Here is a 10,494-nt window from a genome sequence, read left to right on the forward strand (position 1 = left end):
AGTATTGGCGTGAGGAGACAAGAAGAGGGTGGGGGTGAGAGGATAAGGCCGTGCATGGGCCACACGATCTGCTTCGATTAAACAAAGAGCGTGCGACCGACCGAGCATTCCACCAGCCAGCCTTAAGGGATCATTTGCCTAAAAGCTAATGCACATAAAACGATAGCATATGTTGCGGACTGCACTCAAAAAGCTACAAAAAAAAGCGTGTGACGAGCAATCACACGGGTGCGGCGTGCGCCACGCTTCCCCATGGTAGTAGTCATTTATTAAGTTTGCTATAAATATGACACCCACAACGCTCCGTTGGAAAATACTTATTACAAGTGGGCTTGTGTAAGGGCCCCTGCCACTTGTTTGCCCTTATGCGCACACGCCCGTCGCCCTCGCAGCGCCGCTCGAGAGAGGAAAAAGATCACCATGACGGCGAGACACACTTTTTTAATGTCGTGGGTAAGCCGGGAGGCTTCCTCTTCGGCGAGAGGGCTTCGTCCCGTAGAAGGGCTCCGCCGACCGCTTTCGGTAAGGGGTTTGCTTTCATGCCATTCCGCCTTCGCCGGCCGATTCGTCCGGCGAGGGCTTGATGTGTTTTTTCAATCTTGTTTCCTCTTCTCTCGTGGATCTTTAATTTGCAAAACACACTCCATGAAAAATAAAAATCAATGACCGGCCGGAGACACGCCGTCGGAGCCCAAGATCTGGACCAAAACCCTATGGTCCAGATTCTTTTTTTTTCGGCCCGCCTTGCCCTTCCGGCCATCCCCATCTTCTCCCGTCGCACCCTTTCCGCCGCCCGCCGCCGTCGGACCGCTTTCCTTGCCTTCCTGGCCGCGCCCTTCCTCCCCTCTCCCGTCGCACCGCCCCCTCTCCTCGGCATTCCACGCCCGGCCTCACCCCTGCTTTGCCGTAGCCACCGTTGCCTTCGCCGCTGTGCTCATATCGGCGGTGCAGCGCGCCGCCGGATGTGGGGAGCATTGATTGGGACTGTAGTAGGAGGGTATTAACACCAGGTTGCTAAAGAAATTCACCGACTTGAACCCTAACGCGCGGCGGCGGGTCGAGGCCCTGCTCGTCCCCCGGCCCACTCCTGGGCGGATTCCCACCTCGTGAAATTCTTTTGTCTCCCGGCCCTTCGCCCCTCCCCCCCACTCTCCCGTCCCCAAAATTTTCTAGGGCTTTAGGTCCTTCCTCCCCGCCGGGAGGGCTTGCCTCGGGGTTCCTTCGTTCGATCTCTGCTCTGCGGGTTCCTCGGCTTTCGTCCCTTGCGGATAGTGTCGCATCGAGGACGAGCGGCGGCGCGATGAATGTGCCCATAGTCGGTGAGTTTTCATCGCCCTGATTCCATGGAATTGGGTGAAATTCGTTGGTATCTTGCAGATTAGGGCTGATTTGAGGTGATTTCGTTTATTTTTCGTTGGGTGGGGTTGGGCGAATTAGGGCTGCCCTGTTTTGCCCTAGTTTCGCCACTCTTTTAGGCGATTTCAGATGTAATTTCGGTGTTTGGGTGTCCATGTACAAATAGCCTATTTCTTTTGCCCTAGAATGCAGCAGGCTTGATAGATACTGTAGTGATTATTCATCTGGTCTAGCGAGTGATTTTGGATTCAGTCTTTCAGACTTCCGTTGTTATCGCGGCATCCAGATGAAGTTTAATTTTTGGTCCATCGCTTTGCTAAGAGTTGGAAATGTAAATTTGTGCATATGGCAATTTGGAAAAACTCTACAAGTGTTTGGCTTACAGTTTGGAATGGCCAGTTTAGCAACCTACCTTATTGCTACGGTCGTGTTCATTTACTGTTTTTATTGATCGTTTTTAGCGTAGTTAAAAAAGGCGCGCCTAGGCTCTAGGTGAAAGCAAAACGCCTAGCACTTAATTGCGCTTAAGCGTGCACTTTGGTCAGAAAAGCGCAAGGCGGTGACGAATGCACAATTATGGGCTAGGGCATTTTTTAACTTTGGTTTTTAGCACTTCATTTTGTTTGAGAATGGACAACTTTAAGATGTTGGAAGTAAATATCTATTATCTGTTCTGTATATGTGTAGATCCGTTGCAAGGGGATTTTCCTGAGACTATTGAGGAGTTCTTGCAGCATGGGAATATGAAATGCATTGCGTTTAACCGCAGGGGAACTCTCCTTGCAGGTAAATATCTATGTCAATTCCTGTAGAAGCATGTTTAGTTCACTATTTTGTGCAGATATCATCTTAGTTAATATAAAATGCACTGCTTATTCTACGTAGTGCATGTTTAATGCTTATTAATCTTGTGAAAATTTCTTTAATGGTAATGAAAGATCAAACTACTGATAAAGCAATTTCTGTTCCTCTTGTTTCGTGTGATCACCTCCTTTTTATTAGGCTATCTTGCCATGCCTGGTGAACAGTGTGGTGTTACCATTCTTATATAATTTTCTTGTCCACTGGGAATGTGCTTACAAAGAAGTAATCTGTCTCTGTCTTTGGTGCTCTGTGTAGTCCACATCTGCTTATAAATGAGGATGAGTAGAGATCTGACAATAGGAGATTGATCATACTTGGTTCCTTTCTGCAAGATTCAATATTTAACTTGCCATTACCATGATACAGCACGATGATACGAATAATAGAATACTGTGTGGATTGGCTTACTTACTCGGTTACTCCCTGTCAACTTCATATTCCATCCATCCGCTTATTTAGGGCCAGTTTCCAAAATTGTAGGGCCGATTCCCTTCGATTTCGCATGCATCGTCTCTGTTTCCTAAAAAAGCGCTGCATTTATTGATTGCGTGGGGGCATTACAAATCTGAAGAGGAGAGATTGATATCGTTTCTCTGCATGCCCGATATGGGCCACGATAATTGGGCAACAGTATTAACAAAAAAGGTACACCTGTGGGCAGTTGTTACGGAATCCCATCTAGAGATGTACCCCCCCTTGAATTTCTCTCTGGGGCCAGTTATATACAATCGAATGGCACCACGTCATTCCTGTAAGCTAATTCCATAGGTGTTGCAAAGCTCCACAATTTAGCGGGGAGCTGAGCGGTGAAACACAATTAATGGACACAACTAATAGAGGAAAATTATGTGCACTTGTTGGCCGAAACTGAATTCCAAATATTATTTCAACTTTCCGCTACAGCCTTGATATGAGAGATTTGAAAGTTGGCCCTAAAAATCTGGATGGAGGGAGTATGAAGTTGGCACATTCTTTTGTCTTCTCATAGAAAAGGATGCCTGAAAATTTGTGAATCGTTCAGGTGAGAAATATTATATCTGCAATAGAATTTTTTTAATTGTTGCAGATGTTTTTTTTTACCTGTGAAATTGCATTTGGTGCATTCCTATTTCTGTATGTACCCTGAATCTTACCATTAAATTGTTTCCAATGCTCAAGACTTCTGTTGAAACTTTTCAGCTGGATGTGCAAATGGTAGCTGTGTTATCTGGGACTTTGAAACAAGGGGACTTGCAAGAGAATTTCGTGATAAAGATTGTACTGCACCTATAACCAGTGTCAGCTGGTCTAAATATGGTCACCGTTTGCTTGCCTCTGCTACTGATAAGTCGCTGACGCTTTGGAATGTGGTAACTGGGGAAAAGATTGCCCGCATAACTCTTCAGCAGACTCCATTGCATGCCCGTCTTCATCCTGGTTCATCCATCCCATCTGTATGCTTAGCATGTCCTCTCTCTTCTGCACCTATTCTTGTTGATTTGAATACTGGAAGTACCATAGTCCTTCCAGTTTCTGCATCTGACAGTGGTAATGTCCCTTTACCTAATTCACGTAAATTTTCGGATGGTTCTCCTCCTTTTACACCAACTGCTGCAACGTTTGATAAGAATGGAGAGCTGATATATGTGGGCAATTCCAAGGGAGAGATATTAATTGTAGATTCAAAAGGCATCCAAGTACTTGGGTTAATTCCCATCCCAGGTGGAACAGTTGTTAAGGACATTGTTTTCAGCAGAGATGGCCAATATCTGCTAACGAACTCTAATGATCGTGTCATTAGAGTCTATGAGAATATTCTGCCCATTAATGGTTCTGGGAAGGAGATTGAAAAAATAATCACCAACAACAATAATGACTATGGAAGCAAGTATGAGAAGCTAAAAGCAAATGGTGCACGCTGCTTAGTTCTTTCTTGCGAAGTCTCAGATGCCATTGCAAAGGTACAGTGGAAGGCACCATGCTTCAGTGGTGATGCTGAGTGGATTGTTGGTGCTTCTGCAAGCAAAGGAGAGCACAGATTGCACATATGGGACCGAGCAGGGCGTCTTATAAAGATCCTTGAAGGTCCAAAGGAAGCTCTCATTGATCTCGCTTGGCATCCATTTGATCCTACAATTGCTTCGGTGTCTGTGGCAGGCTTAACATACATTTGGGCAAAGGAACATGTAGAGAATTGGAGTGCGTTTGCTCCTGATTTTATAGAACTAGAAGAAAACGAGGAATATGTTGAACGAGAGGACGAGTTCGACATAAATGCATATGCAGAAAGGGTGAGTGACGATTCTTTTCTTGTTTTTCTCAGTTTGTAAAATGAAAGCATACACACATCCGGCTTAATCCAAATCTTCTATGCTGCAGGTTGAAGAACTGATGATAGATCAAGATGCAGAGATTGATGTTGAAACATGTGAGAAGAACTCATCATTCAGTGATTTTGATGACTCAGCAGACGAGATCATCTACTTGCCTGCTATTCCTTCCCCGGATGCTCCTGATGAGCAGCCAGACAAGTGCCTAGTAAGCTCATCAAAATTGGAGGACAGCAATCATTCTGGTTCCCCCCCATCCTCAATGGATGCTGTGCAGAATGGTCTAGCCATTCCTCCCGCATCTAGTCCATTGGAAGGTAAAGCTGTAGACTATTGTAATTTCTCACTTCAGCAGTGTCTCATTTTGTGCCAGTTATGATATGTTTCTCAGTTGAAATCTGCCAGCAGTGTTGGTTTATTTCCCATCAAACACAAAAACCTGCAGAATATCTCAAATAATAGCGCACCCATCTGGATGAGATGTTAACATAAGTTGGTCTTCATTTTATTTTAAAACCAAGTTGCAGCAGTGCACTCGATTTTGTTGTATATAGGTGTGATATAAACATGGAGTTATACACACGCGCTGGGAAATATAAGATTTATATTATCATATATACAGACTAGATAATGTTGAACCCGTATTGATGAATGAGGATATAATCGTAGCCAGGAATAGAATCTGGAAAACCTGAACTTTTCGATGTTTGCTTAATGTATTTGTGGTTAATAACTGTTATCATCCTTCCCAAAATGAAGTGCATTCTTGGTTTTGTTTCCCTGTCAGTTGTTGACAATTCCATGGCCGAAGAGCCATCAGCGGAAGCGGCAAACGCAAAGCGGAAGAGGAGGCTATCAGCCAAGGGGCTGGAGATGCAGCAGGCTGAAAAGGTGAAGAAACCACCCATAAAGATGTCGTCCAACGGCAAGCTGTCGAAGCCCAAGAGCAAGCCGGTGGTGGAGCCTGTCAACGGCAACAGCTCGGCCAAGATCAAGCAGCAGGTGGTGGAACCTGTCAATGGGAACAGCTCGGCTGCCGACATCGACGACGAAGCGACAGAGGAGGACGAGATGTAAGCAAGCAGCTCGTACGTTTGACGCTGATGGCTCGTGTTCTAATTTCATGCTGCCCAGACCGAAAACAACGGTGAGGGCGTAGAGATAGGGCTATCACCTATGTTAATTAGTGTTCCCGTAGAAAGAAAGTATGTGTCGTGGTTATGCTGAGACATGATAAACATCGTTTGCATATGTGTTGTGTGTAGTCTGAAGTCTGCTGTTTTCTCATTGATCTTGAGGTGAAGAAACCTGATCAGTATGGACCATGGTTAAGCTTAATTCCTTTATGCCTGTAGATCATTGTAGTTAAGTCTCGGTTGATCTCGTTAGGTTGCGCCCATGGGTTATGCTATGAGCCTATCATTGCCGTATCATGTGACTTTACAGGTGTGAGATTGTGTGGGAGTGCCGTTGCCAATTGCATCCATCATTGTGCCGTCGATTGTATTACTGGGTGCTGATAAACGGTATTAGTAGTAGTACTAATCATGCGGCGGTCCGTATATAGAATCTTTGTCCAGTTGCGGTCATATCATCAAGTCGTATTATCTTTGTTGCTAAAGATGAAGATCTGCGTGCAATGCAAGCCAGGGCACTGATGGAAAGTGGCAAATGTGCCAGTAGGACTGTACTACAAAACAAATTAGTAAAGCGTGATAATAAACATAAAAGAGAAAGGGAGGAGGGTGCCCAGCTGATGAATAATTGGCACATCCAAATCTGTACTAATATTACTGTAGTACACTGATCAAAGTAGTAGTAGTCCTTTTTAGTTTGATATTTGAAACTCTGATTGACTCCCAGGTTGTGGTTGCCCTTTGAGCCCTTCTACAACCTGAAAGCGGGCCGTAGACAGAATTTGGTCATCATGTGCGCGCCTAAAGTGCACCGGATGCCAATTTAATAATGCAGGCATGACCACTTTTAGCAAATTATTATTAGTACCATCTGACTATAACATACCCAAAGGGATCACTGTATCTAACCTAACTGGGATACGTGCCAATTGCGTGTACGATCGCTGCATATATTCATTTCTTCGGTGGATTGTTTCAGGACCATGCTCGCCACTTGGCTCCTGCTTGCTTTCTAATCATGCCTCTGGCGCCGGCTTATGTACTGTAAAATTAGTATATACTTCCTAGATGATGACCGATGATCAAGATTATGTGCAAGTAGACCCGGTCCTTCTTTCCTCTCTCGCAAAGCGACTAGGGCAACGTCTTCCTCCTCTCGGTCTCCGTTGACGAGCCTGTGGATTCGCCTCCCTTTCGTCGGCCGCTTCGGCGACAGGTGGCGAGAAGGGGATCCCTGGTGTTTTCGACTCCATCTAGTACATAGGTTAGGGTTTTTAGTGCAAGCAGGGGCGGCACTCGGATGGATGATGATGTTTCTTCTTTGAGTCAATCTTCTGGGCTCTAATCCTCAAATTTATCGGAACAGATTAAACGGAGCTCTTGTGTAGATTCAAGCTAGTTCCTCAGGGCGGCGAGGTTATGTTTCTCTTCGTACCGATTCAAAGGTTTAACAACTGCGATTGCGGCTCCAGCGCGCTGGTCCTTCGGGGCATGGGCATGAAGACTTCCCGACTATCATCGACAAGGACAGACCGGTTCTACCATGGGAGCGACAACAACAGCGCCTCGGCGGTTCGTTCCACCGGCGGCATTGGTCGTTCAGTGGTCCAAAGACCTCGATGTAATTTTTATTACATTTCGGATGCTTTGCACTTCTGATAAACCTTTACTCATGTATAATAGATCTAAGTTTTTTTCAAGAAAATGATGCAAGCATGGACCTTTACAGCACACTTGCTCATGTGCTTAACTAACTAACGACGCGATGCATAATTGCATTGCATGTATGGACAGACCTACCGCATACGACGAGTTAGACAGCTAGTGACGAGGATTATAGCTTGACTGGGCGAGGGTTATAGTTTCATAACGATAGCATGTACAAAGATGTTAATCCAATCAACATTTTCATTGGTACAAAAGGCGAGCTGTAAAAATGTTACGAAATTACAATTGCTCAATTGGAATGAGTGGGTTTTATAAGAGTTTTCAGGGGACTAAATAATTGTTCTAGAAAGCTATGGTAAATAGTTTTTCTTTGAAATAGATGACTAGTATTTGAGTTTTGAATACCTCGTATGTGATCAAGATTAACTCGTAAACAAATTGTGCCACTGGAGAGCATTTACTGTTATTATTACATGTGAATATCAACCATACATGGACCGATGTTAATTCAACAACAAAACATTACTTCCGCATTGTAATACATATTAAGGTGTAAAAAGATAAAAATTGCATAACTGTTAGTTATGATAATCACAAATATACAAGTTTAGTTTTTTTTTATTACAATGAGGCATTTCTAAGCATGAAATTGCACTATATTCTTTAAAAGTTGGAAAAATGTATGTAAATTAATAGCTCAAAGCCCACACACATACACCATTCCAAGGCACTGCCCTAATTGGAGGTGCACATGCTTGCACACACTAAGATGACACACAAGCACACACCCAGAAGAACCTCACTTGTCCTCCCATTGTTTCTGAGCTCAAGGCCCCAATTGAAAGAGAATATGGGACATGAATTTCATGGAGTTTCTCCCAACAATAATGTCGAAAAGGAGGCGAATATGTAATTAGTTGTTATTTAGAAACAATTTTCAACCACAAGTAGTTCCCATGAAACCGTACCCTCATACTGCACCGCTTTTTGTCCCTCTCCTCCTCTTCTCTAGTTTGCATTGTAGCACACAATGGGTAAGTGACCTGTTGATTTATTGTGACATGTTAGATATATTTAGCCATGTTATTTTAGTTACTACTCCCTCCGTCCCATAATATAAGACCTTTTTTGACACTACACTATGGGACGGAGAGAGTAGATCAAACCTTATGTTTGCGTTCTTGGCATATAAATTGTTTACTAGACTTTATGTGTCCATGATGTGTTCTACCGCTAGAAGACATCAACAATGAAGCGATGCCAACACCGAAAATCACATGGGAGCGAGTATGATGCAAATAAATACCACTGCCGAGATGAAGGCCCGGTATATATATATAAATATCATGGATAATCTACCATAGAAATACCTTCTGACCAAATACCAAATGGTTGTCAAACCAAAATGAAGATTTCTGATTTTTGGTGATATGAACTCTCATGGTCGATGGTATTATGTCGAACCATTTTTGGCAATAAATAGCAATCTCTTTTTCTTTCGTAAAAGAAAATGAAGAGTTGTAAGGCTCGCCACGCGCCCACGCATGCTTAGGATGACAAAGCTTATTTTTGAACATTGCTATTTGATTGTGCTCAACTTTGTGGAAGTAACCGTTGAACATATATTACCCGTGCGGCCGTGGCAAGCTAATGCGGGACCTCATTCTCTTGCTAAGTCATGTAGAAGCTGATGACGCACCTAGAATGCAAAGGTTACAAGTGACTCTTCACATCAAATTATGCAGCCAATCCAGCAACCACTCTAGCTCTAGCTAGCCAGCTAATGACCGAAAATTAAACTCTAAGTAGCTTAGAATGGATCGACGATCATGAGATAACAAAGGCTGTTTACACTTCACATCTTCTTCTTCCTTGGGGCCAATCTGCTGCTCCAAGTCTCTTCTGCCATGATCGGCAAACCGCTACCTGCTTTAGTTGACAAGAAGATTACGATCATTGATGTTCCAATGAATTTCGCAACAGTAAAGATAGGTACTGCACACGTAACGTAGCGTGACACACTAACCTGATCTACAAAACCTCAGTTCAGTGTCGTAGAATTCCTCCTCGCTTCCATCATGATCACAATCGTCGCCATCGTCATATTCCTCGTCGTCGCAATCATCGTCGCCGTCGCTGCATCGTGGCATGCGATCATCGCTACCTATGCGATCATCCCTTCCTACCTTGCCACCACCTGCCGACACGCCGGCGAAGAGCCCCGTCGCGCCCATCTGCTTACCGATCATCCGGGCGACGCAGTACGGTAGCTTCTGCTGGTTGGCGCCGCGCGCTGCCGGCTGCTGCCTCCCGTGCTTCCGGCCGTCGATCCACGCGCCGGCGAAGGCCAGGCAGTCCAGGAGGCTCTCCCTGGCCATGCCGCCCTTCATGTCGTACGCCTGTGCGCGGCGCCACAGGCTCCTGGCGTGCGCGTTTGCCGGCCGCGCCAGCGAGAGCGCGCGCGTCGCGTCGCTCGCCGCCGCGTCGGCCTCCCGCCGCGCGAGCCGGCACTGCGCGCGGTTGCTGTGCAGCACCAGACGATCCCGCCTCCCGCTCAGCGGGCACAGCTCCAGCGCCTCCGTGTAGAGCTCGATGGCCTTGTCCACTTCGCCGTGCCAGAACATGTCGTTGCCTTGTCTCTTCTTCTCCTTGGCCAGAAGCTTTCTCTCGAGTAGCTCGTCCCGAGACATTGCTTCTTCCCTCTCCTTCCTCTCGATCTTTACCTCGCGCAAGCTAGCAACTGCTTCCTTTGCTTCCGCGCCTAGCGCGCGGACACGTACATGGCCGTCGTCGTCATCGTCAAGAAGCAGCGCGTTTGTTATGGCATCGCCGAGCCGTCGCCTTGGACCAAGACGCCGGAGCTCGGCCAGGTCCACGAGGCACGGCGCTGTGGCATTAGCGACGGCGTGCCAAGTTTCGCGGTCGTCGAGAAGGAGGAGCAGGCAGTCGATGGCCATGTACTGCCAGTCATCGGACGACCGCGCGAGGTCGCACAGGCCGGAGAGCGCGTCTGGGCACGCCGCGATGGCGCCGCGGCCGACGGCACTTCGGCAGAGAAGGCGAAGCAGCCCGACGCCTGCGGGCGAGTCGCCGTTGGCCAACCCGCCCCACATCCGGCACAGCTCGCTCAAGAAACCGGGGTCCTGGCAGATCGTGGCATG

General features: G+C 46.2%; 1 protein-coding gene across 2 annotated transcripts; it reads left to right on the top strand.

Annotated features, from left to right (window-relative positions):
• The first annotated feature begins 350 nt into the window (after window positions 1-350).
• LOC123093044 (protein RBL) lies at window positions 351-5,861 on the top strand. 2 transcript variants are annotated; one of them, XM_044514919.1, is made up of 5 exons: window positions 351-522; window positions 2,044-2,142; window positions 3,400-4,490; window positions 4,579-4,846; window positions 5,317-5,861. In XM_044514919.1, the coding sequence occupies exons 1-5, from the start codon at window positions 366-368 to the stop codon at window positions 5,604-5,606; spliced, it is 1,905 nt and encodes a 634-aa protein (XP_044370854.1). In that variant the 5' UTR covers window positions 351-365; the 3' UTR covers window positions 5,607-5,861. The 2 variants fall into 2 exon arrangements, with proteins under 2 accessions (XP_044370854.1, XP_044370855.1); XM_044514920.1 differs by lacking the exon at window positions 351-522 and adding an exon at window positions 699-1,319.
• The last annotated feature ends 4,633 nt before the right edge of the window (window positions 5,862-10,494 follow it).

The sequence above is a fragment of the Triticum aestivum genome, chromosome 4B, assembly GCF_018294505.1.
Source record: "Triticum aestivum cultivar Chinese Spring chromosome 4B, IWGSC CS RefSeq v2.1, whole genome shotgun sequence".
Lineage (NCBI taxonomy): Eukaryota > Viridiplantae > Streptophyta > Magnoliopsida > Poales > Poaceae > Triticum > Triticum aestivum.

What these genes read in the sequence shown, in the direction of transcription:
- LOC123093044 (XM_044514919.1), top strand. Translation starts at nt 366, where the DNA reads ATGCGCACACGCCCGTCGCCCTCGCAGCGCCGCTCGAGAGAGGAAAAA. An exon ending in GGCTCCGCCGACCGCTTTCG is followed by an intron (nt 523 to 2,043) that starts GTAAGGGGTTTG and finishes GTATATGTGTAG; the next exon opens with ATCCGTTGCAAGGGGATTTT. An exon ending in CGCATCTAGTCCATTGGAAG is followed by an intron (nt 4,847 to 5,316) that starts GTAAAGCTGTAG and finishes TTTCCCTGTCAG; the next exon opens with TTGTTGACAATTCCATGGCC.